Source organism: Panthera onca, chromosome B4 (genome assembly GCF_046562875.1).
Source record: "Panthera onca isolate mPanOnc1 chromosome B4, mPanOnc1 haplotype 2, whole genome shotgun sequence".
In the NCBI taxonomy this organism is placed as follows: Eukaryota; Metazoa; Chordata; class Mammalia; order Carnivora; family Felidae; genus Panthera; species Panthera onca.
Genome location: NC_138345.1, coordinates 64,691,689 through 64,719,473, shown reverse-complemented (window position 1 = coordinate 64,719,473; position 27,785 = coordinate 64,691,689). Strand labels below are relative to the sequence as shown.

The 27,785-nt window shown below is 38.8% G+C and overlaps 1 protein-coding gene across 2 annotated transcripts in view; it reads left to right on the top strand.

Moving 5' to 3' along the window:
- PKP2 (plakophilin 2) overlaps positions 1-19,265 on the top strand; it is a 94,814-nt gene extending 75,549 nt beyond the window's left edge. For both annotated transcript variants that reach the window (XM_060657947.3, XM_060657948.3), the window contains exons 9-13: positions 771-944; positions 7,839-7,992; positions 15,031-15,220; positions 18,569-18,656; positions 19,023-19,265. In XM_060657947.3, the coding sequence (XP_060513930.2) occupies positions 771-944; positions 7,839-7,992; positions 15,031-15,220; positions 18,569-18,656; positions 19,023-19,091 (675 nt within the window). In that variant the 3' untranslated portion in view covers positions 19,092-19,265. The remainder of the gene's footprint in view (positions 1-770; positions 945-7,838; positions 7,993-15,030; positions 15,221-18,568; positions 18,657-19,022) is intronic.
- The last annotated feature ends 8,520 nt before the right edge of the window (positions 19,266-27,785 follow it).

The window sequence follows — 27,785 nt, the reverse complement described above, 5'->3', positions numbered from 1 at the left end:
ATTGATGAGGAAACAGAAGTACCGAAAGGTTAATGAATTTTCCCAGAAAAATTTAGGAAATTAGTAGAGGGGATAGAATTCAGTCCTGGGCAGTCTGGCTGCAGATTTGCATTGTTCACCGCAATGTCATACTGCTGTATGCTTTATAAGCTAGGAAATAAGCTTAATATAGTATAGTCAATGGTGTAGAAATTGCTTAATATTAATAGCGACCCTGATGCTTGGCTCTGGATATCCTAAAAGTACACCCATACGAAGAAATACTGTGCATTCTGGCATTTTGTGAAAACTGGAAGAATGTCACCCCTCCTATTCCTCAGACTATCGTGGTGTGTATTTGTGAACTTGGAGAGCAACTGGTAAGCTTAGAATCCTGATGTTATCCCAGACAACTTCACAAGACTTGGGGAAGAGGCCTGTTTTTCTTATCTCCAGGGTGGTTGTGACTAATTTAGCTTCTAGCTTAACAGCAGCCTGAAAACTATTCTAGAATAGCCTATGCTTAATTCTCTTAGATTCTCTTTCACTATGAAATGTGAAGTTGGGAGGTTTACAGGATGTTGTTAAGGGGAAACAGTCATTGTGAGCCCAAAGTTAACTGATTGGATATCATACCTATTTGCCTTTTCGTTTCCATACCAGGCGCTTGTTATTATGCAAAGTATTAGTCTCTCTAGACTAGATGGTATTTCTGCTCTCTTGGTTTGGGTGTGGAATTGTAGAAATGACTCGAAGGCATTAATTCTGGATTTCCTTGTGTATGTGGTTAGCAATATCAGGACATGCCAATGCCGGAAGAAAAGAGCAACCCCAAGGGTGTGGAATGGCTGTGGCATTCCATTGTGATAAGAATGTATCTGTCCTTGATCGCCAAGAGTGTCCGAAACTACACTCAGGAAGCGTCTTTGGGAGCTCTGCAGAATCTCACAGCAGGAAGTGGACCAGTGAGTATTGCTCCTGTTTTTTTGCTTTTTAAAAACAATGACATTGTTGGGGCGCCTGGGTGGCTCAGTTGGTTAAGCATCGGACTCTTGGTTTCGGCTCAGGTCATGATGTCACAGTTCGTGAGTTTGAGCCCTGTGTCGGGCTCTATGCTGACAGTGTGGAGCCTGCTTGGGATTCTCTCTCTCTCCTCTCTCTACCCCTCCACTGCTGTCTCTGTCTCTCAAAATAAATAAATAAACATTAAAAAAAATAATGACGCTGTAGGACATACCTACATCAGGTTCAGAGATGAGGTAGTAAAGTAAGAGCAAAAGTTTTTCTCTCTTTGGTTAAGACAGTTCTCTATAATTTCCAGCAAGAGTTCCAGCTTTCTAGGACTTTCAGCCTCCATTTCTACAGAGCCAAGTCAGGCTGTGAGTGAAAGACTCCTAGATATTTATATTAAAGCTCTTTCAGTTACAAGTCTCAGAATCCTACCTACTGGCCTGGGCAAAAAAGAGTAATTTCTTGGCTCATTTAACTGAAAAGTCCAAGGTGGTGGGTAAGGTGCTCCAACAATTGTAATTATAACTTTATCTCTGGGTTCTCTTTGCTCTTTTGGTTTTATTCTCAAAGGCTCTCCTCATATGGCAGCAAAGGTCACCAGTGATTTCAGACTTACCTTTTATGCAGGCCAGTGTCCCCACAGAAAAGAAACTACCATTTTCTCAATAACTCCATTTGGAACTCAAGACCTACATTTCACTTGCCCATTTCTGAAGAAGTACCTGTGGCTAGGAGCCTGTGATGTTCTGATTGTCCAGGACTCGGTAGTGTGCCCAGATGTGAATTTCAGGGGATGGGTTAGAGCAGGCAGGGGTCACTGCCACTTGTATCACATGGACTGAAATGCTAAAGGAGTGGCTCATCACCAAAAGGAAGAATGAGTGCTGGGCAGGCAAAAACAACAGATGTCTACTGGGTATGGAGTTGGAAAGGACATCTGTGCTTTTGTGCCCCAAAAACTCAACTGCAGAATAAGGAGCTGCTTCTCTTCCTGATGTGCTTACTTTATACCAGCAAAGTCAAAAATATATAAAACAGTAAAAGCTCATTCCCTCCCCCATGTATTTTACACCTTACTTCATAGTTAGGGATTCTATAAATATGTAGTTATTTGAACTAAGCTTATATTCCTTGCCTTGGTCATGAAATCATTAGAATAACGCCCCCCCCATAATAGTTCATAATATGTCCAGTTTCCAATTATCCATCCCCATAGAGAAGAATACTCTTCTGGATAACAAAAATATTATTTATTCTTTACTTGAGAAACCATGTTCATTCTTTAATGTGTTTACAGAGAAGCTTGCTCTGTTTTGAACAAAATTGTGAAATAGTAAAACCAATATTTCTCTTAACACAAATAGGAGTGCCTGGGTGGCTCATTCAGTTAAGCATGACTCTTCATTTTGGCTCAGGTCATGATCTCGAGCCTTGTATCAGATTCTCTTCTGGGTGTGGAGCCTGCTTAAGGTCCTCTCTCTCCCTCTCTGCCTGCCCCTCCCCTGTGTGTGCCTGGCTGGCTAAGTCAGTAGAGCATGTGACTCTTGATCTCAGGGTTGCGAGTTTGAGACCCATATGGGTGTAGAGATTACTTAAAAATGTATATACGTGTGTGTGTGTATACACACGCACACACGTATATATACATATATATACATATATATATATATATATGTATATATATATGTATATGACAAAACTTTAACCTCTCTGATTTTCTGCAAAATTTACTTGTGCATGAAGAGAAGGAAACAAGAAACTACCAGGAACGACACAGTCCTCTTACCTTCCCATTTTCCCATGCTAGGTTTCCCAAAACCATTTTTTTTTTTTCACTTTGCCAAACTACAGAAACCCTTCTATTAACTACCAGCCAACTTAAAAGAAAATGCCAGGAATTAACTTGGTGTACATGTATGTGTATGGATATCCGAGTCCACTGTGTTCTGAGTATGGTTCAATATGAGCTAACCCTTTAAGCTTGGCTTTTAGCCTCTTCCAGTCCAAGATCTCGCATGGAATCCAAACAGTCCAGAAATGTTTCCATGTTCCTGAGGATAGATACTACATACAGAAACACACTACTTAAGTTCTGAGTATGTAGTTTATTACCTAGAGCTTAAGTTCCTTCATTCATTTATTAAACAAACATTTTTTGAGTGCCTACCGTATAGCAGGCACTAGCCTAGAGCTAAGCACATAGCAGTAAATAAGATTAAATCCCTGTGTTTGGTAATAATCTAACTGGGATAAACAAAATAGGAATTTAAGGCACTAGGAGATTCTAAGTCCAAAAGGAATCAAAGCATTGGAGATAGCCTCATAACTGTCCTAATTGTGTCGAGGCATTTAAAATCATACCTAATGTTAGACCAGTTCCCTGAAAGGAGGCTTACACTGAACTGGTATTAATTCATACTCAGCATTGTTAGAGTTTCATTTGACTGGAGATTTATAGGAGAAAATCCTTGGCACCATGGGACAATGATATGTTCTTTTAAGTTAAAAGATGCTTTTTATGAAAATTTTAACTTACATATATATCTTTTCTAGTTATCACTGTTCCTAATTTTGTTATGCTTAAATTGTGTGATAAAAAAATACTTGGTTTTATAATTTCCAAAAAGAATCATTGAATAGGAAAACATGAAAAGCAGGGCATTTAAAATAATTTCAGGAAATATCCAGTCTATTAAACTTGTGTTCATAACTGAGATAGCACTGAGCAGTTGATGGTCATGTGCAAAGAGCCTAAACTAGAATGGATACAATGTGTGTCAGTTATGTATCAGTAGAAATAAGTTAATTAAACATCACATAGTCAAAGTTAAAAACCATTGAAATAAGCACTTTTCAAATTTCTAAAACACTTTAGAAGTTTTTAATTTCATATCTGTTAGGAAAAAACAAAACATATCCCCTACCCTCACACCTTACTAGAAAACAAGTTACAACAGCAATGAGATTTAAATGTTAAAGACAAAACTATAAAGCTTGTGAAAGGATATTTTCATGATAGGGGAAGATTATTTAAAAGTGGATGCAAGGGGCGCCTGGGTGGCTCAGTCGGTTAAGCAGCCGACTTTGGCTCAGGTCATGATCTCGCGGTCCGTGAGTTCGAGCCCGGCGTTGGGCTCTGTGCTGACCGCTCAGAGCCTGGAGCCTATTTCAGATTCTGTGTCTCCCTCTCTCTGACCCTCCCCCATTCATGCTCTGTCTCTCTCTGTCTCAAAAATAAATAAACGTTAAGAAAAATTTAAAAAAAAACAAAAAAAACCATCTTGTTTTAAAAAAAAAAAAAAGATAAAAGTGGATGCAAAAAGTACTACTATAAAGTATGTGTTTTATAAATTGACTACATTAAAATTAATAACTTATGGTGCTATGCTATCCAAAGACATTGTTAAGACAGTAAAGAGTCAAACCACAAAGTAGAAAAAGATTTTTTCAACGTGTGTAAGTAACAAAGGTTGGTATGTAGAAAATATGACAACTCATTGTGGCGCCTGGGAGGCTCAGTCAGTTAAGCGTCTGACCTCGGCTGAGGTCATGATCTCACAGTTCATGAGTTCGAGCCCCGTGTTGGACTCTGTGCTGACAGCTTGAAGCCTGGAGCCTGCTTGAGATTCTGTCTCTCTGCCCCTCCCCTAGTCGCTCTCTGTCTGTCTGTCTGTCTCTCTCTCTCTTAAATATAAAAAATAAAACATAAAAAAATTTTTTTAAAAACTCATCAAATTAATAATCAAAAGGTAATCCAAAGAAAACTGGCAAGAGACTTGAACAGGTGCTTCACAAAATGGCCAATAAACATTTGAAAAGGTTCTTAAAACCTCCTTAGTAATCAGGACAATATGAACTAGAAGTGCTTTTTGCAAATAGTTGACTAATAGTCATTCTCACATATTCCCTAGAGCTGGAATACAAAAATCTCTTGGGTAAATCTGTCTGTTTACTTTCCTTTTTGAGCAAATTCTAAAGACCACCTCACGTCACTTTCTCATTTCCCTCCACGAATCAGAATTAATAAGACTAATATTTAGCTATTCTTTCCCCTGATTGATTAAACATCATTTGAGAATCCAAACTTCATCTAGACTTGCATGTTTCCAATTATCATTTTTATATACTAACATCAAAGCGCTTTATTATATATAAGAATATATCATTAGGTGGTATAGTATGATATACGTACAAAACAAGATTTTAATTTTAAAAGCACCTTATGTCTCAAGAGAAAATAAAAATTTTAAGAAATAAATATCTTGTGATGTTTTAATCTATCTTGATCTCCTGAGATGATAGTAAATCTTTAGGAAAACTTGATAACATATTATTCATATAGTTCAGTTCAATAAATATTTACATAGGACCTCTCATGTTCTAGGCACTGTACAAGGCACCGAAAGGAAAAAAAAAAGAGTTGGATAAGATCCATTTCTTCCTTTAAAGGAGCTTCTAGCAGGAGAGATAGCAGTTTAGTATAGTTGTAACCTAGAGAATTAGGGAGTAATGATAAGGAAAGAGGAAAATGGATACCAGGCCAGACGAAGACATCTGAAGACCATTCTGGAAACAATGGAGAGTCATTACAGAGTTTAAACCTGAGGCGGAACATAATCAGATTAAATTTTAGAAGAGTCATTCTGGTGTGAGGCTTTGAATCCCCAACTGGCATTTAAAAAACAGAAAGTTGACTGGCAACATTTGGTTCCTAGTGGAGATTGGAGACCATAACTTCGCAGAAGTACCAGTCCGCAAATGCACTATTTACTCTAGCAGTATTTGGTGGCCAAGTATAAAATCAGTTTTGCAATTATACCGGGTGGGTAGAAAATAAGCTAGAATGATAAGAGAGTTAAGGGTATTGAAAGATAGTTTGTGATGTGTTGGTTCATGTACAACTAGTCAAAATAAGAAAGAAAGTTAAAACGGAAGAGTATTGGCAACTTGAGGTGTGGGGAGTAAAGGTTGAGATAAGGGCACTGGAATTCTTGATGAGGCTGAAGAAGAAATATAGTAGGAGTGAGGGACAGAGAGCAAAGTGAACAGGAAATTGTGTTCAGAGTATAACATTTGAGTTTATGTTTTCAGAGTCAAGGTATTTTGGGATGAAATAGGTTCTGTGTGACCATGGAAGTGAATGACTGATGTGTGGAAGAGATGACAGTCAGTGACATTTAGCAAGTCTAGGAACAAAGACATGATTAATGTGGTCATCTATAGTGAATGTGGAGTGGAGAAGGCTCTGAGCCCGGCTCCGAAGCCTCCAGTGGATGTTGGGAAAGGAACGGTAGGCCTTGAGATGACAAAGAAAATGCTATGGGAGTGATAGAGCTGGATGGCCATGACTCAGAAGACGGAGCTACTGCGTGTGAGGGAAGACATCTAGACGGGCCATTGGGAAGACAGAGGAATGCTAACCTACCTCTGTGCCCAAGTCACGGGAGTGGTACAGAATAAATAGCCTCCTCTGGATGGCTACAGAGGAAGGATTCTTCTCAGAGTGGAGCAAATAGTTTAATGGAGTGCTCTACAAGTTAGTGTGACAGACTTGTTTACAATAAAACATTCTAAAATAGTGATTGTTAAACTTCTTTTGAGTCTTGGACACTTCGACTATCTAATAAAAGTTATAAACCCTTTCCCTGAGAAATTTTATTATAAACACAAAAATAAGTTTTCTTTATTTTTTATTTTTAAGTAATCTCTATACCCAACATGGGGCTCAAACTCACAATCCCGAGATCAAGAGCCACATGCTCCACCAACTGAACCAGCCAGATGCCCCAATACAAAAATAGCTTTAAGGACTTGCTGTCCTCTCCCTAAAACCTTTCTGGGATCCAATCTTCAGAACCCCTGTTCTAAAAAGTATAGTAGAGAATATAAGAGCAAATCTGCAGGAGGGAGGAGAAAATAAGCAGTATTTAGATAAGATAAACAGAGAAGATAGACACCCTGAAGAATGGTGGGAATTTCTGGCAGGTGGCCTCAAGTTAGCTTCAGATAGAAATCTATAAAGTTGTAGACACAAGCCAAGATCCCTGTATTAGAGGTTTATTGATGCCAGGAAGGTTTTGGTCAGTACTCAAACTAATTTGCCAACCTAATTCCAAATAAGATTGGTCTCTAGTGGACTTGGACCTGGACCAGCAACTTGCATACACAGCCTCTGACTGAAAGCATCGAATTAGAAATAATCTAACGAGCCATACATTCTTTTCTCTAAAGGCCCAATATCTCTTTCAGAATAAACTGGCTTTTTAGAATTGAACAAGTTTATTAAGATATGTAAAATGCCAAAACTTAAGCAAAAAGAAACAGAAAAGGTGACTAAGCCAACAAATACATTGAATATTAATCAAAGGCATCTGCCTTTAAAATTTTTCTCAGCTCAGTTGTCTTCGTGGGTAAATTCCACCAGACCCACAAAGTTGAGATTATACTTACATTACACAAATAGTTCAAGAAAATAGAAAAATGGAAAACATTATGCAACTAATTTCATGACACTAGTGTCTGATTCTAAAACATCATCCTTGTATCCTTTTCACAATGCTGAGCTGAAGATATGAATAAAGAGGAAAGAAAGGAAAAGACAGGCCCATTTTATTTACGAACAGGCCAAAATATAGTAGGTAACCAAATCCAATATTCTATTTAAAAATACCTGATAAGCTGTTTTTCTCCAGTAATAAAATTGAAAACGTAATAAGAATTTAAAGGAAGTATCTTCAGGATGGTTTCATCACAGCTTTAGTTTTAACAGTCTCTAGTAATCTACAGAAATTTAAAATTAGTGTGAAGTCAAATGCAGTGATATTGATAAGATATATCTCACGCAACAGATGCCAACATCAGTAGCTCAGACAGTTGTCCAGAAGGAAAATGGCCTGCAGCACACCCGGAAGATGCTGCATGTTGGTGATCCAAGTGTGAAAAAGACAGCGGTCTCCCTGCTGAGGAATTTGTCTCGGAATCTCTCTCTGCAGAATGAAATTGGTGAGTCAGCAAACGTGTCTTGGTGTAACGAATACATATCGAAAATATAAATTCAGGGGCACCTGGGTGGCTCAGTTGGTTAAGCATTCGACTATTGATTTCGGTCACGATCTCATGGTTTGCAAGATCAAGCTCCATGTCAGGTTCTGCACTGACGGCACAGAGCCTGCTTCAAATTCTCTCTCTCCCTCTCTATCTGCCCCTTCCCTCCCTCCCCTCTCTCTCAAAATGGGTAAATAAACTTAAAAAAAAAAGAAAGAAAAGAAAATATAGGGGCATCTGGGTGGCTCAGTCAGCTAAGCATCTGACTTCAGCTCAGGTCATGATCTCGTGGTCCATGAGTTCAAGCCCTGCATTGGGCTCTGTGCTGATAATTCAGAGCCTGGAGCCTGCTTTGGATTCTGTGTCCCCCTCTTTCTCTGCCACTCCACCACTTATGCTCTGTCTCTCTCTCTCTCTCAAAAATAAATAAACATTAAATTTGAAAAAAAATACAAATGCAGTAAAACATTGTATCACTTTTTTTTTTTTTTTTTTGCAATGATGAACTGAAAATGTGACTAAGGAGCAAAATGTGATAAAATAGACCTGGCCTTTGCACCCAGGCATCAAGGGTCCGCTTTCTCCCAGGGTCTCAAATAGGATTTTTCTTAATATCCGGCGTTTTGTTTTGTTTTGGTTTTAATTACTATAGAAGGGAAACTTAGACCTAATTGTAATTAACAAGGTAAGTACATATTTGATGTTTTTGTGCCTTCAGTTGTATCATTGTGGATAGTCTTTTTAACCTATGCACCTGGCTTTCGGGATGCTCTCTGGGTGGCCTACTTAAGCGCTGCTCTTCTGAAACATTGAAAGTGTACACAGAGTGGTGTTCACTTTAGAAGCTTGGTCCTTGGGGCACCTGGGTGACTCAGTCAGTTGAGTGTCCTACTCTTAATTTCGGCTCAGGTCATGATCCCACAGTCGTGGGATTGAGCCCTGCATCGGGCTTCACTCTAAGCGTGGAGCCTGCTTGGGATTCTCTCTCTGCCCATTTCCCCTGTTCACGCTCTCTCTCTCAAAAAAAAAAAAAAAAGAACAGGAAGAAGAGACTTGGTCCTTGTTGCACTGGAAAAAAAATGAATGAACAGATCACACACAAAAAAAGACAAAAAGGAGGAGTATACTGAATAGTGGATTCAGCATAGATGGTTTTTAAATGAATACAGTGAAACATTTGCTTTATTTTTGAGAGTCTTTATTATTGACAAAGGTGATAACTGTTCACACCATCAAATAATGTTTTCATTTGCTTTATACATAGAAATGCCTGATAAATACTTGTGAATCAAGTCAAAAACTATAAAATGAGATAATAGGAAAATAATGCCAAAAATCAGTCATGCTTCTAATGCTCCATAAATTAGTCATTTCTGACAACTTGAAAACTAGTTTTTCACAAAATTCCACTAAATTTATAAACAAATGCTCGTTTGTTTTGGTGGACACACACATACACACACACACACACACACACACACACACACACACACACACACACAGCACCAGAGATACTGAAGTCTGATTATGTCTTAATAACGTCATTTCCAAAGCCAACCAGCAGCACAACATCGGAGAGGTAGTTTCATACAATGGTTTCGTGCCCATAATAAATATAGAGAGAGCCTGGAATTTTTCAGTGAATATGAAAGAAACCTTGCCTTAGGCACTCTGAAAATTATGAAAGTGTTCTCCTCATTGTCCTTTGTGGACTTTTGTGTTACACTTTAATCAGGTATATTATCTTTGACTTTTTTTTTTTCTTTCCCTAAAGGAAATGTTGACTGCATCTTTAAAACAGTGCCGATGGAAATAACTGTGCTCCACACATTATGCATGTACCTTCAGGGCAGAAATGCTGTTGGTCTCAGGTTCAACCATCCTCTAACTGTTGGGAAGATACAAATACAGCCCCATACTTTATTTTTTTATAAATAAGCATTGTATTTAATTCTTCAATGGAGCGGGAAATGGCCTTGGCAGAATCAAGGTTTTTTGTATTTCACTACACTTAATGTTTATCTATTTTCTTTCTTTACCTACTTTGAGTGACTTCTGGCCTTCATACATTGCATCTTAAATTTTGTTGACAAGCTTGGGTAATTACAATATTCATACTTTTTTTTATATTAACAATTAATGGCTTAGCAATGTGACTTCTCATTCCATAATTGTCACTTTTAACCAGAAGCTAGGTAAGTGGAAAATCATTGTTCTGGATGGTTTTATTAAATAATAACAACATCAATTAAAAAAAGATACGTGTTCATTTAAATAATTCAAGAAATTAAGAAAAGCATAATAAATGAAGCAAAAAATACTTCCTCTTACCACTTGGAAAATAACCATTGGTAACATTAGGTGAATATTATTCCTGAGATCTCTCTATACCTATCTACCTATGATAAAAGTTTAGACAAAGAGAGAGCTAAATAAATCGTGCTATTAAAATTGGATCATACATCTAGTGGTTAACTAAAAATTATTAGAGTTAATTTTAACAAAATAAAAGCAAACCAAATGATACAAAATAACTTCAAATACATTTTTCATTACATTTCAGGCATGTTTTAGAGATTGTGATAATGTGTGCTCGAGTTTGTCTCAGTCCTGATCTCTAACTCTTGGCCAAATCTAGAAGAATGTCTTAATTGCATGTGTAGCAATCTTAGTCTCCTCAGTCACCAATAGTTCATCTTGTTGTAACATTCATGTCATGTGTGTGCAACGTGTGTCAGTAGCCCGTAAAAAGATAAAACAGAAAGAAACAAAGGAAAGAAGAAAGGGGAGTCAAAGAAGAAGGCGAAGAGGGAGGAAAGTTTCTATTCCAATATCTATATTTATTCCAGTTTGTCATTTTAGTGGTCCTGTTAATTCAAGTGCCATGTAACCTGTAGGTGATGCCTACTGAGCATTATAGGGAGGACCAGTGTTTTGTTAAATAGGTCTGGCCTTCTCCTTCATTATGGAATAGATCCAAAGGATTATTATGTTACAGTCACATCAGAGTTTATGGTGACCTGCCTGATCCAAATCCTCTTACTAATGAAGTAGGTTGCACTAAAAGTTAGTTTTGGGGCGCCTGGGTGGCTTAGTCGGTTAAGTGTCCGACTTGAGCTCAGGTCATGATCTCACGGCTCGTGAGTTCGAGCCCCGCATCAGGCTCTATGCTGACAGCTCAGAACCTGGAGCCTGCTTCAGATTCTGTGTCTCCCTCTCTCTCTGCCCCTTTCCCACTCATACTCTTGTCTCTTTCTCTCAAAAATAAATAAACATTGAAAAAAAATTTTTTTAAGTTGTTCAATTTGTTTTATGCAGCCTGTAACTGTGATGAGGCTTTTATCTGTAAAATTCTGATGAGATTATCTGTTATTTTTTTGGCAATTTTTAAATGTTAATTCCAGTGTAGTTGCCATACAGTGTTCTATTAGTTTCAGGTGTACAATATAGTGATTCAACAATTCCATACCTTACTCAGTGCTCATCAAGATAAGTGTACTCTTAATATTCCTTTACCTATTTCACCCATCCCCTCACCCATCTCCCCTCTTGTGACCATCAGTTTCTTCTCTATAGTTAAGCATCTGTTTTTTTGTTTTATCTCTTTTTTTCCTTTATTTATTTGGTTTGTTTCTTAAATACTACATAGGAGTGAAATCATATGGTATTTGTCTTTCCTTGACTGAATTATTTTGCTTTTTAGCATTATAGTCTCTAGCTCCACCCCTTTTGTGACAAATGGCAATATTTCATTCCTTTTTATGGTGAATAATATTTCATATAATACACCCACACCCCGCATCTTCTTTATCCATTCATCTATCAGTGGACACTTGGGCTACTTCTATAATTTGGCTATTGTAAATAATGCTGCAATAAACATAGGAGTGCGTAAATCCCTTTGAATTAGTGTTTTTGTATTCTACGGGTAAATACCCAGTACTGCGATTACTGGATGGTAGGGTAGTTCTATTTTTAATTTTTTGAGGAACCTCCATAGCGTCTTCCACTGTAGCTGCACCAATGTGCATTCCCACCAATAGCACACGAGGGTTCCCCTTTCTTCACATCCTCATCAACACTTGTTGTTTCTTAAGTTTTTTATTTTAGCCATTCTGACAGGTAAGAGGTAGTTTTTCATTATAGTTTTGATTTGTATTTCCCTGATGATAAGCAGTGGTAAGCATCTTTTTATGTGTCTGTTAGCCATCTATATGTCTTCTTTGAAGAAATGTCAATTCATGTCTTATGCCCATTTTTTTAAATTGGATTATTTGTTTTTTGGGGGTGAGTTGTATAAGTTCTTTATATATTTTGCATACTAACCCTTTATCAGATATATCATTTGCAAATATCTCCTCCCATTCCAAAGTTGTCTTCAGTTTTGCTGGTTGTTTTCTTTGCAGTTCAGAAGCTTTTTCTTTTGACATAGTCCCAGTAGTTTATTTTTGCTTATGTTTCCCTTGCCTCAGGAGACAGATCTAGAAAAATGTTGCTATGGCCGATGTCAGAGAAATTACTGCCTGTGCTTTCTTCTAGGACTTTTATGGTTTCAGGTCTCACACTGAAGTCCTTAATCAATTTTGAATTTATTTTTGTGTATGGTGTAAGAAAGTGGTCTGGTTTCATTCTTTTGCATGTTGCTGGCCAGTTTTCCCAACACTATTTGTTGAAGAGACTGTTATTTTCCCATTGGGTATTCTTGCCTCCTTTGTCGAAGATTAATTGAATATAACTGTGGGTTTATTTCTTTGTAGCCTCATGCTTTTGTAAGATGATCCACTGATAAACCTCCCCTCATTTTAATTACACTTAAATTCACTTAATTCCATGATGTCCATCTAAATTCAGTGGAAAGAAAATTCACATTCTCAAGGCCTTTAATTCTGTGATTTAACATTAAAAGGAGGAAGCCTTCTGATAATAATTTGTTTCTATTGGGAGATTACTACTTGCAGGGTGCTGTGATCAATTAACACATTAACTCATTTAATCCCTCACAACAACCCTGTGAAGTAGATACTATTATTATTCCATTTTATAGATTAGGAAAATGCAGCATTGAGAGGTTAAGCAGCTTGCCCAAACCACACAGCCATTGCGTGGCAGAGGCAGGACTGAAACGGAAGAAATGTGGCTTCAGAGACTGAGCTCTGAGCTCTAAACACTGTGCTGTGATGCTTTAATAACCGTGGAAAACAGAGTTCAGGTCTTTGAGCAGAAGGTGTGTCTTTCCTGTCAATCAGGTCCACATATTATCAAAGGATGACAATTGTTCACTTCCTTTTTTGCACACCTCTCTGTTCTAGGCATAGTGATTCATGCTGGAAATACAGAGATGAATTTGGTAATTGTTCTCAGGAGCCCATAGCCCTACTTGGAATTCAGACAGGCACATAACTAATTACAATCCAGTATTCTAGAGAAGTGCGCAGTTCAGGGTGCCACATAAACTCAGATGAAAAACAACAAAATTGGGGCACCTGGGTGGCTCAGTTGATTAAGCGTCTGACTTCGGCTCAGGTCATCATCTCACAGTTGGTGAGTTTGAGCCCGTGTCGGGCTTTGTGCTGACAGCTCAGAGCCTGGAGCCTGCCTCAGATTCTGTGTCTTCCTCTCTCTCTGCCCCTCCCCTGCTCATACTCTGTCTCTCTCAAAAATAAACATTAAGGGGCGCCTGGGTGGCGCAGTCGGTTAAGCGTCCGACTTCAGCCAGGTCACGATCTCGCAGTCTGTGAGTTCGAGCCCCGCGTCAGGCTCTGGGCTGATGGCTCGGAGCCTGGAGCCTGTTTCCGATTCTGTGTCTCCCTCTCTCTCTGCCCCTCCCCCGTTCATGCTCTGTCTCTCTCTGTCCCAAAAATAAATAAAAAACGTTGAAAAAAAAAAATTAAAAAAAAAAAAAAATAAAATAAACATTAAAAAAAAATTTTTTTAAAGAAAATTAAGCAGAAGTTTTCATTATACAACCATGATAAACACAACACTGTATTCAAGAGTTGTGAGGAGAAATAGAAGCAGGAGAAATAGATAGCCAGGAACTTACATACAGAGTGAAAAAATAAAATAGTTTTTTTCTCCTTTTTATTTTTTTTTTAATTTTTTTTTAAATGTTTATTTATTTTTGAGACAGAGAGAGACAGAGCATGAACGGGGGAGGGGCAGAGAGAGAGGGAGACACAGAATCGGAAGCAGGCTCCAGGCTCTGAGCCATCAGCCCAGAGCCCGAGGCGGGGCTCAAACTCACGGACCGTGAGATCGTGACCTGAGCCGAAGTCGGACGCTTAATTAACTGAGCCACCCAGGCGCCCCTCTCCTTTTTAAATATTAGTATTATTTGTACATTGATGAAACTAAGCAGTACAGATAATTTTTTAAAAAATTTTCGATCACCGTCAATATTGTTGTAGAAGAACAAGTCCTATTCATATGTTAGTGTATTTCTTCTCAGGTTTCTTTTGCGTATTTTCTAATGTTTATATTATGGATTATTTAAGTATATTAATTTTTCATAAAGAATATTAACAAATATTTTCTTATGTTTCATAAATATTTGGGGGATGTATAATATTCTTTGCAGCTTGGTTTTTGATAGTATCCTATCACTGAGTTACTTGGGCATTTTATCATTTTTCACTTATAGATAATACTATAATAAAAATCTCTGCATAAAGCTTCTTCTATTTTTAAAGTGATATCTTTAGGATGAATTTCCAGAAGTGGAATTACTAAATTAAAGGATGTGAAAGTTTTTTAAATTCTTGATGTTTCTGTCAAATTGTCATTGTCATTTCTATCAAAAGATTTCCAGTGTACTGAGCACTGAGTATCCTCTTTTTAAGAATCTTTTTAAAAATTGAATAATAGAGAGATTACATCTTTCCATATATTTCTTAACCAGTTGTGTTTCTTTTTAAAATATTCTTTACCCAAAATATCTTGGGATGTTCGGATTAAGAGACAACCTTTTTAATCAAGTATTCTTCTTTCATTTTATAGCCAAAGAAACTCTACCGGATTTGGTTTCCATAATTCCTGACACAGTCCCGAGTACTGACCTTCTCATTGAGACTACAGCCTCTGCCTGCTATACATTGAACAATATAATCCAAAATAGTTACCAGAATGCACGGGACCTTCTAAACACTGGGGGCCTGCAGAAAATCATGACTATCAGCTCAGGCGATGTGTAAGTCCTGTAGTATCTGCCTGTTGGCTCTCTTCCCTTTCCTCACTACCACTCCCAACACCCATCTGTAAATCTAGCTGTGAATGTGCAATCATTGAGGACCATGGGTAACGTGGCCAAAGAACAAGATTATAACGCTGGGCCAAATCATTTGGTTCAATCCTTAGTAATCAAGCAAGTGAAAGACTGAATTCTCCAAGCCCAATAGTTGCCCATTCTCTTCTAAAGTATCCAGCTAGAGGCACCTGGGTGGTTCAGTTGGTTAAGTGTCTGACTTCTGCTTAGGTAATGGTCTCACAGTTAGTGAGTTTGAGCCCAGCATCAGGCTCTGTGCTGACAGCTCAGAGCCTGGAGCCTGTCTCCATTCTTTGTTTCCCTCTCTCTCTCTGCCCCCCCACCCCTGCTCATGCTCGCTCTCATACTCTCTCTCAATCTTTCTCTCAAAAATAAAATTAAAAATTAAAAAATTAGGGGCACCTGGGTGGCTCAGTCGGTTAAGCATCTGACTTTGGCTCATGATCTCCTGGTTCATGCATTTGAGCCATGTCAGGCCCTGTGCTGACAGCTCAGAGCCTGGAGCCTGCTCTGGATTCTGTGTGTCCTTCTCTCTCTGCCCCTCCCCAGCTCGTGTTCTCTCTCTCTCTCTCTCTCTCTCTCTCCCTCTCTCTCCCTCTCTCTCTCTCTCTCTCTCTCTCTCCCTCTCTCTCTCTCTCCCTCTCCCTCTCCCCCCCCTTCTCTCTCTCTCTCTCTCTCTCTCTCTCTCTCTCTCTCAAAAATAAGTAAACATTAAAAAAAAAACCTTAAAAATAATTAAAAAAATTTTTAAATGAAGTATCAAGCTAGTCAAATGCCATATCTTCTCTGGGTAGCACATTCCAGCCTTTTATTGACCTAATGAATTCACTTATTTCCCAGAGCCATAACTATGATTTAAGAATAGTGGAATATAGGCAACGTGGAAGTCCTATGGACAGGGATTGCCCTTTTCCTCACTTAAATCTGGAGCCAGTATCACCCCAGTGGCTTAAAAGAAGCAGTGATAACACAAGAAGTAGGAGGCAACATAATCAAATTCTTGCTTTCTTGGTTTTCTCTATCACATCTCTTCCACGTCTTATTCCCTTTTGAGAAGTTCTAATCCATATAAGTTATTCCACATCACTGTTTCTGTGTCTTTAAATTTTCCCCATTAAAAAAAAAGTGAGGAAGAGAATGAAAAACCTTGTATAACAAAATCATTACTATTAGTTAATTTGGAGACATGGGATCCAAAGAGGACATGAAGATTATTATATTTTTCTCTTTATACAATTCTGAACTGTTTGACTTGTTAAATACAAGTTACTTTTATAAACAAGCAAGAGAAGAAGTGTTACAGCCCAATTATAATGAGTTGCAAAGCAAACAGACTCTACCTATGGTAGACAAATGTGTGCCTGGCCACACAGGGGCAAGCCTAGGGGTCTCTGGTATCCTGTAGTACTTGTGCTTTGCAGCCCCACTCTGGCAAGCCTCATAGGGAAGGAAGACCATATTCAGAGTCATAGGATAAAACGGAGCACTGGTTAGAATGTGAGTTCCCCAAGTCAGAATATCCACCTGTCCCCAGCGCCTGACAGAGAGCAGTTACTTAATTTGTGGAAAGATTGAATGATTACTGTATAAAACAGAAATGACTATTCCAAGTAGTCATCCATGCTCCTAAGCAAATCTCAGTAAGACCTATGATTTTAATTATTTGAGTATTCAGACATAAGCACATGAGAACTTTTGCAAACTTCTTATAGCTTAGCAACAAATGGGGATGTCTGACTCTGTTACTTCCTTTTTGCCTTGAGTGTCCATCCATTTGTGAACCAGTCCTCATATGCCCTGTCTGGAAAAAAAAAAAAAATCAACAAGGAGCTTCTACCAGATGTGCCTGCTTTTCCGTCCTTGTGAGAGTGTTGGGTAACTGACCTGTAATTTAAGGGCTAGACTGGAAATAAGTTGCCATATATAGCATTTTTTTTTCCAAATAAATAATTTCAAAGTGCCAAACAACCAATTGATAAACTATGAATATAAAACATTTGCAATTCAAGAACACTTTCCAATTTTAGATATCAGAGACCCATAGTCTTCATGGATTTATGGGTACTTCAGTATTAGCAAGTGAGTCCAAGAACTCCATGAAGTACTAAAAGAATCTGTGAGGTGCTGATTTGGCTTCCCCTTCATACAAGTCTGGTATGGAAGAGAAAGGCTCTTAGCCAAAGAATGACCCCAAGATGTGCTTCTCCATACAGTACTGCATTTTTAGTTCGTGGTTGCCTGTTTACAAACGCCCATGATATGAAAAATTAAATCTTTGTTTCTTTGGGGGCCCCTGGGTGACTCAGTTGGTTAAGCATCCAACGATTTCAGCTCAGGTCATGATCTCACGGTTTGTGAGTTCGAGTCCCACATTGGGCTCTGCCCTGACAGTGCAGTGTCTGCTTGAGACTCTCACTCTCCCTCTCTTCCTCTCCCTGCTCATGCACTCTGTATCTCAAAATAAATAAATAAACATTAGAAAAAAAGCTTTGTTTCTTTGTTAGAAGACAAAATTTGGCTGTATGCTATTTGAGGTGATGGAAAAGAGAGAGCTCTAAGAAAGCAGAGAACCTTAGCCAGAAATAGGAAGTTCAGTACAAATTTAAAAGTAAAACATCAAAAACTAATAAGTACAGTGTTCATTTCTGTGGTGACTTGGCTATATAAGAGGAGTGCATTTTCCATTTGCTCTATACAAGAACAAAGAAATTTTGAAACTATTTTAAATGTTTCAAGAATTTATTAACTTGAAAATATCACTCCTAATTCATAGAGTAGTGTAGGAGGTATATATGTTTTTCAGTCCTGCTTTTCTGCATTTGTATTCTATAAATATATATTATAAACATACTAATATATTTCTATTCTACAAATAGTATATGTATAATATTTAATATAAACATATTTAATTGTGTTTAATGTAATATAAAATAAATGGAAATAGTGTATACAAATATACAAATTTTATTTTGTAAGTTAATTCAAGGATTTATGGAATCTAAGGACATATTCCTTATAAATATCAGGAATATGCTCTATAAACTGATAGCCCTGTGCTAGTGGTTTTAAAAGATGAAAAAAAGTGGTTTTTTTAACCTAGTGTGGCCCCTGGCCTTCAAAGCTCACCATCCAATTCTCTTGTCATGGTGAGTGACCTGACTTAATGGATGGCCACCAAGCAACAGCAGTTAAAGATTTATGGAACGTCTGAGGCAACATCCAGAAGCCTGACACACTCTCACTGATCTCAGAATGCTTTCTTCCTTTTTTCAGTTATGCCTCCAACAAGGCAAGTAAAGCTGCTTCTGTTCTCCTCTATTCTCTGTGGACGCACACGGAGCTCCATAATGCCTATAAGAAGGTAAGTACACTAGAAAGGTGAGTGTTGCAGTTAATAGGCAGATAATAGTGGTCCCCTGGTGAGAGATCACTAAAAACATTTAACGTTTTCTTGGGGCACCTGGGTGGCTCAGTGGGTTGAGTCAACTTTGGCTCAGGTCATGATCTCATGGTTCATGAGTTTGAGCCCCATATCAGGCTCTCTACTGTCAGTGCAGAGCCCTCTTCAGATCCTCTGTACTCCCCTCTCTCTGCCACTCCCCTGCTCATGTTCTCCCTCCCTCCCTCCGTCTCTCTCTCTCTCTCTCAAAAAAAAAATTTTTTTTTAAACTGCATTTTCTTGGATGACAGTGTTGTTACCTTTCACATATGTTTGCTTATTCCAAAGGCTCAGTTTAAGAAGACAGATTTTGTCAACAGCCGGACTGCCAAAGCCTACCACTCCCTTAAAGACTGAGAAAATGAAACAGAGCTCTCCGAAATCTCAACCATCCGCAGCCATAAAAAAGCCCCAGAGGAAAACACCTATTTTTCTACTTCCCAGCCCAAGAAACCTCAAAAAAGCATGCCCTGTTTCTTATCCTTTTCTATTTCCATGGTCCCCAGAATCCAGAACACAAATAATCAGAATAATAATTCTATTAGTTTTCCAGAAGACTTTTGCAAGTTTGCTACCAGTAGACACTGGTAACAGGCTTGATTTTATCCTCCACCAGTAGTGGTCTTTGTGATCAGGGCTTATGGCACAGGGCCTCCTGGAACCAAAACGTGGATTCATGTGGAATGGACATAACAGAATAAGGAAAGAAGTCATTGTATGACTAGGATTTTAAAAGTTTGATTTACATTTATGTTCCTTTCCAGTTTCCATGTTTTGTCACTCAAATGCACGTTGTTTCACCTTTGAGCTATGAGTGTGTGGTTCTGCGGTGTTGAAACAGAATGGAAATGACGAAGAATACTGACAGAGTTATCCAGGAGAAATTTTAATGGCAAAATTATATGTTTGTTTACTCTATGCTTGTTTTTATCCTCTTGAATATTTTTTCTCTGATTTTAAATGAACTTAAAAGTTTTAGATCACAGCGTGCATGACTCTAAGAAAGTGAAATTGAAATGAAGTGATCATAGCAACTTTAAAAATCTTTTCAAAGGCAACTGTGCTTATGAAATTCAGTGTTCCCTCTAAACACCATGTAAATGCTTTTCTTGCTCAAGGAAAATATGAATAACAACACCATTAAATGCAAATCTCTTCTGAATAGTAGGATTCAGTGTGATCTATCTCCTGGACTTTTTCAGTTACTGCCATGGGCTGATAGAAAAATGGACTCTATACTCTTCAACTCCAAGAGGAACCAAAACCTCTCAAACAGCTGGGTGAGCCCAGGGCACTGAAAACACAGTTCATTTTAATGAATTGCATTCATTATCAACCAGCCCAACTTTGCCCAACATTTAAAAAAATAGCGCAGAGCCTCTAAATCTCATGTGATCTTCCTCAAGCCATTATTTTAAATGAAGGAAACTCTAGAGCAAAAAATGAAGACGTTATATTGAGGGAAAATATTTCAAGGCCACCCAGAAATGATATGAGAAACACTAATGTTGAAAAGTTGACAACCTCATTTGTCGAAGCAAACACTCTGTCAAGTGTTCTTTTAACTGAGCTCTGATTAATACCATTTCCATAGAATTAGTCTTCTCAATTACAATTCTGTTATATTTTGCTTTTTTAAAAAAAATCCAACAATGTTTGCTGTAAGAAAGTAGGAAGGAAAAATGTCTTTCAGCTCCTTTTGGCCAGAAAAGTGTAATAGAAAATAAATTCCCATTTTCAATTTGAATGTGTGCTTAAGTCTTTATTACATTTAGGCATTAAAATTATTTTAATTTTAAAAGCTCAATGGAGAAGACTTAGGTTTCTAAACTAGTTCAAAATGAAATTAAATACCAATTTCTTTTTTAAATTTTTAAATGTTTATTTTTGAGAGAGAGAGAGAGAGAGAGAGAGAGAGAGAGAGAATGGGCGGGGGATGGGCAGAGAGAGAGGGAGACACAGAATCCGAAGGAGGCTCCAGGTTCTGAGCTTTCAGCACAGAGCCTGATATGGGTCTCAAACCCACAAACCGTGAGGTCATGACCTGAGCTAAAGTCGGACGCTTAACCAACTGAGTCACCCAGGCGCCCCCAGATGTCAATTTTTAAATACCAAAGAGAGAAATCATCTGTTTTTTCAGAGTTTTGATGAGTACAGCATTTGGAGCATATTTATTCCTCCAGATAACTGAAGTATGTTCAAGAAGTTTCTATGGTTTTTAAAGCACTAGTAAAGCCTTCAATGACTTTAAACACAAAAGGAGGCAAAATAATGTTGCCTGCATTGGTATCTGTGTATGTCTGATTATTGTGTATTGTGGTATATATGGTATGATTGACATGACATTTGAGGACTTGACCTTATAAACTTCAGTTGCTAAGGATTTAATACTTTGTAATTATTTCTATTCCTTCCCTAATTAATGCCTAAATTCTTTACTAACAAATACTTCCTATAAGAAAATGGGACTGGCTAATGACTAAAGCTTGTAAAAAAGGAGAGACCTATGAATGTGTTAGATTTTAGTAAATTTGAGTGGGTCTGTGACCCTGAAAGGATAGACTCTGTCTGATCCTCATGTCCTGCTTTGATCACCCTGATTACCAAAACCTCACTACTTTACTCTGTAGACACCTCTGAGGAGATCCTTGTGTGGTTGAATATCCATTTAGATCACAGTTCCACACAAAAAGTTCTTTTTTTTTTAAATGCATATCCTGACCTTGCCCGTGTCATCAAGGGAACTGACAGGCTGAGCAGAGTCTTTTCGTGTATTTGTGCTGAGAGTTCCAAAGGGCTGCTGCCTTGTCAAGAATTCTTAATGGCATTCTGGAATATAGAAGGTTGCTGCCCTGGATTTCCATCGCTGGAAGCATTTGTTTATATCTGATGGAAGTCACCAAAGGGTTATCTGGCAAGATAGGGGATTAACATGTCAAACAGGAAAAGAAGCAGCATTAGAAGATAGATAAGCCTCTTTAAAACAAATGCAATCACCCTCCGAAGAAGCAATTTCTTAGAATAAAAAAAGGAAATAGGAAATACATATATTTAAGTATATCCTTATATACATATACATATAACTTATTTGTACTGTAGTTATAAATGAAATTTCCTCTGAAATGTGTAAAGAACTTATGCTTTGAAATGGGGATGACTTCAGCATGTTTGTACTTGGAACAAAATTGCAGAAGCCTCAAATCGGGATCTGAGGATTAAGACAGAATTTAGAGGGCATCTGGTCAGTTCCTCCTTAAAGTGACAGAGAAGAAAAATATGCAGTCACTCATTCAGTTCAGCATCACCCTGTAACTCACCCCAGTAACCGTTGCATTAAAGTATTTGTTGTGGAAGAGAAAATAAATTTTAAAAAAGGAAACAGAATTTTCCAAATAAAATTCTCCTTTAGATGTAACGTTTTAGTTTACAGTGGTCCTGACAGTTTTCATCTCTCATGAAATAAACTTCAACCTTTTAAGGACTATAAGAAAAAGGAAAACTCTTCATATGATATATTCAGGAAAGAGATCAAAATGCCGTATGTTAGTAAAAGAGCTGTTTAAGAGCTGAAGGGAAAGCATTCTGAAGCCATAGTCAGGAGACACAGTTAAAGAATCCAGCAATAGTTTGCCTGGAAGAAAGGTGCCATGTTACCTGTCTTTAAATACCTGAAGGACCATTGTATAAAAGTTGGCAGTCTTACTCTAACCAAGTAGAGGACACACCAGGGTCGGTAAGTAGAGACCTGGGAGAGTAGGTCTGAGTAGACAGTAGTGACATGTATGGAGCACCCCTCACAGACTCACAGACTCCTTGTGAGGTATATACTCCTTTCTTTTTCTTTTTCTTTTTCTTTTTTTTTTTTTTACATTTTATACATGAAAATGATGTGAAGCAGAGAGGTTACATTCCAAAGAAACATAGCCCAAAAGTGCTGGCAGGCCATATAAAGCCAGGTGGGTTAGCTCCTCACCAGGGGTTCCTTGGAGACCAAAAATGGAAAATGTGTCTCCATGCTGGGGAATGTGGGGATCTCTTTGAAGAGTTAAGCGGACAGTCTGACATAATGGTGAAGAGGACTGATTGTAGAACCAGACAGTCTGAGCACAAAGTGTGACTTCCCCATTTGATAGCTGGGGTAAATTTCTTACTCACTCTGAGTCTCAGCCTTCTTTATTTGATAGATGAGAATGATAGTAGAATTACTTCATTGGGTTCTTTTGAGGGTTAAATGTGTTCATAGTTGTAAAGTATTTAAAACAGTGTCTGACAGGGGTGCCTAGGTGGCTCAGCTGGTTGAGCATCCGACTTCAGCTCAGGTCGTGATCCTGCATCAGGTCAGAACCTGGAGCCTGCTTGGGATTCTGTCTCCCTCTGTCTCTCTACCAGTCCCCTGCTCACACTCTGTCTCTCTCGCTCTCTCAAAACGAAATATTTTTAAAAAATTTTAAAAAGCGTCTGACAGTATGCAGCCAATAAATGCTAACTTACATTACTTGGAATTCTCTGGTTTGGAGGTTCTTTTCTTTTTAATCCATCTCTTTTGAGTTTGTCTTTTCAGATATGGTTGGTTCATTAAAAGCCCCAACCTCCTCCACCCCCAGAACACACACACACACACACACACACACACACACACACACACACACACACACACCCCTTAGAAGACCAGGTAAAAATGAGGAAAACAAACACAGTCCAGACAAATGATTCTGAATGTCTGTTCCTCAGGACACAAGTCTTTGGGGAGGTATTTACAGGTGTTCTATGAAAAGGAATATCCCGTAATCAAATACGTTTGGGAAGGGCTGAGTTATACAAAGATTGATTGTAAGACTTCTCAGAAGCTTCTTCAACATGTTTCATTCCCACCTGGAGTGTGGCGGGAATCTGCAGACAGGAAAGTAACTCAGAAGGCAGTTATTAGCCCAGAGGAGCAGGCTGAGGCAGCAACAGACATTCCTACATCCAGCTGATCAAACCTTGTCATAAATCTCACACCAAGAAGCAGTTAAATCTCTCAGAAGCCTGAATTTTGCCTCTAAGCTACTAAGATACAATGCATCTGGCAAGGAATAAAAAACAGGTCCAAACTTGCAGATTTTCCTACAACTATAATAGGATGTTCTTCCCAGTAACAACTAATCCTTTGGGTGTTTTACTTTAGGGAAAAAACAAAAGGAAGAGTTCCACTTTTAATTATCTTTCAACATACATGTATTGAACATTTATTCCTAGAGCTAAGGACCAGTGAGATGTACTTTTATAAGGAAGTGCTCACAGATCAAAACGAAACTGACTTCCCTGTGATGGACACTTGCACAGTTAAAAGTATCCTTTGCGTTATCTGGGAAAAGAAAATTCATTTCCTGGAGAATGAACTTCATCATGCTATAGGGTGACAGCTGGGCAGCTCTAGACTCCTACAGATCTTCTGGAATAGGGCTTTCTCATAAAACAAGAATGGTTAGCCTGAGAGGCAGAGGATTATTAAGAAGATACCTTCATTTTTAGCCAGAGGGAGTTGTCACAATTGATATCCTTTAATAAGTGTGTAAAAATTTTAATATTTAGAAAACTGACAAAGACATTTTTCCTCGTGAATTTGTTTTACCTCTTGCTCTAATTGGAGATTTTTGCAGGTCCTAATTTAAAATATAGAAGTAATCTATTTTTGTGGTATTGCCTGAACAGCTTTCTATAAGAATTACGTGTGACATTAAGTAGCACATTCCCACCTCTTTTGGTGACTCACACCTACTGTGACCCAGTTCCTCATCTCCTGTCCTGTTTCTCCTACTTTATCACTTACAATGCTTCATTTGCATTTAGGTACAAAAAAGTTCAACTCAAGTGACTTAAACAATTAATGTTTTTATGTCATGTAACAATAAGACCATGTTCAGGCTTGGGCTTGCTTATTTCAGCAGCTCATTGAAGTCATCAAGAATCTAGATTTCTGGGGCTCCTGGGTAGGTTGGTCAGCGTTGACTCTTGGTTTCGGCTCAGGTCATGATCTCACAGTTTCTGAGTTCGAGTTCCGCGTTGGGCTCTGCCCTGGCAGTGTGGAGACTGCTTAGGGTCCTCTCTCCCTTTCTCTCTGCCCCTATCCTGCTCATGCTCGCTCGCTTGCTCTCTCTCTCTCTCTCTCTCTCTCACTCAAAATAAATAAACTTTAAAGAAATAAAAATAATCTAGATTCCTTTAGTCTTTCTGCTCTGCTTTCGTCAGCATTCGCCCCTGGTTGATGTCTCCATGTTGACAAAATGGTTGTAGCAGTTCCAAACATCCCATCATTTCAGGGCCATGTCCTAAGGCCAGAAGAGTAAACATTCCTTTCTTGCCTCCTTTTTTCAATAAGTGAAGAAAACTTTCCCAGAAGCCTCCATCAGATATCCCTCATTTCATATCACCCAGAATTATATCACCTGTCAATTCCTAACTCAACTCCTAGTTAGGAAAATGAAGCTACTGTTCCTTTCTCAAACCAGGCACATTTCGCCCAAGTCTGGGCCTGCCTCCCCCAAAATTCAGGGATGGGGAATACTTGAACAAAGTCAGGGTTTAATTGGGCAAGGACAAAAAGGGCTGCAGAATAGTCAACCACCATTGCCTGCCATCTGTAGGGACACTCAAAGAGGAAAAAATACATTTGTTAGCAAACTAACTTCATTTGGCTTCTAAGAGAAGTGTGCGCTTAAACACTGCTGGTAAAAGTGCGAGTTTGGCTGCCGTGGCTGTTGCATTTAGGACAAAGTCTGTGAGGGTTTGTGGACAAAGAGGATAGAAGAGCTAGGAACTGCAGTTAAACCAGTAGTCGTGATTTCAAAGAGAATGTGATGAAAGAAGATCGTAAAGCAGGTGCTCAGCCAAACAGTAGGTGTGGAGTAAAATCACTTCGGAGGTACGGTGCCTCTCTTTTTCATTCTCCCTTTCTTGACCCCTGTCCTTCCTCACCTTTAACTAGTAATTATGGAACCCAAGTTATACCTTCATTGAGCAAGCCATCTTGGAAGAAAGTTGGCCTGAGCCTGAGGTGTTTGGATAATCTCATTTTCTCAGTGAGACATCAGTTTAGCCAGTAGACACAACATGGATTTGAATTCTGACTTTACCTCTCACCGGATGTGTGACTCTGGGGAGTTACTTTAACTTTCTGGGTGTTTCACCTCCTTGGTGAAGTGGAGTTGACAATGACTGCTTCACAGGATTGTTGAGGGAATAAAATAAGGTGATGTTTTCATCATTCTTGGTGCCTCAGCACTCAATACTTACAGGAGCCTTTACTACTTCCTATAGAAGCACCCAGCACTTCAACTTCCTCCTCCTGTCTCCATTCTCCTCCTCACAGTGGCCCAGGAATCCTGTTAGAGCAGAAAACAAATTTCATCGTGATGAAACAGGAAGTGATAAGAGAGAGGGAAAATCACCTGCTAAATCTCCTCTCCCCCTCCAGCCCCTCCTCGTGCCTCCTGGTTTCTCTCACTTTCTTTGGTAAATTTATTTATTTATTTTGAGAGAGCACAAGCAAGCAGGGGAGGGGTGGAGAGAGAGGGAGGGAGGAAATCCCAAGTAGGCTCCGTGCTGTCAGCACGGAGCCCAAAGCAGGGCTTGATCCCACAAACAAATCCCATGAACCGTGAGATCATGACCTGAGCCAAAACCAAGAGTCAGTTGCTCAACCAACTGAGCCACCCAGGTGGCCCCGCTCACTTTTCTTCTGATCCGTCATGCACAACCCCAGTCTCTTGACCTGTTTCTACACCAAACTCTGTCCTCTAGAACAACTCAGATCAGGGAAACCTGCTAGGGGCACAAAGTGAAAAGACTCCCCTTACTGTGAGAGTTGCAGCAGGAGACAATATGTTCATGCTAACCCAGCTGGAAATACTGAGTAAGCTTTTCTATTAAAGGCATTTGTGCCACTTATGGTAAATAACACTTCAGGTCAAACAGTAAAACTTAATGTCCTTTCCTGAAAAAAAAAATGATCTTTTTTTAAAAGTATTCTGACACTCTTCAAAAGTAAATGTTTAGGGGCACCTTGGTGGCTCAGTAGGTTGAGCGTCTGACTTCAGCTCAGGTCATGATCTCATGACTCGTGAGTCCGAGCCCCGCGTCGGGCTCTGTGCTGACAGCTCAGAGCCTGGAGCCTGCTTCCAATTCTGTGTATGTCTCTCTCTCTGCCTCTACCCTGCTCACATTCTGTCTCCCTATATCTCAGAAATAAACTTTAAAAAATGTTTTATGTTTGTATTAAAGTTTGATGTGGCATAGACTGCTCATTGCCCCCACTACACCCTCTCTCAGCTTTTCCCAACACAATAGAGTATTGACAGGTCACATGGTACCCAGAGTAAAAACTGCATTTCCCTGCTCCCGCTGGCAGTCAAGTTGAAAGCATATGACTAAATGCTAGCCAGTGGCATGGAAGTGTAATCCTACAGTCTCTCAAAACCTTCCTGAAGACCGTGGGCACATGCCCTTTACCCTCATTTTTCCCCGTTAGCCATTCTGCCTGGAATGCTGATACTCCCTACCAGGACCACAAGGATGAAGGCCACACTCTGGTGTGGCAGCACAGTGATCTCGGTGAAACTCCGTCATACGAGCTCTGGGCCACTCACCTTCAGACACTGCACACATGAGAGAGAAATACACTTTATTGGGTATAAGCTATTATTATTTTAGGTTTTATATCTCACAATCAAACTTAATTCTAACTATTACTTCTCGGCACTATTATACAGAGCAAAATCAAATTAAGAAAATTTCCAAACCAGAAGATACAGTGCTTCTGTCCTAGATCAAAAAGCCACCTAGAAGATTAAACTGCTAGCCAATATACAGAAGAAGAGAAGTAACTTTGGTGAATTAATTTTAAACTTGGATTCATTTATTCTGTTGATAAGGCACTTTACAAAGCAGTCTTCAGCCACATTGTGAATTAATTCTGCTCAGTAGAAAGATACATTTTCAAGAGGGAACTGGAAGGTACAGGTTTGGCCAAATGGTGTCATCTTTCCTCTGGGAAGCACACCCTGGGTCATA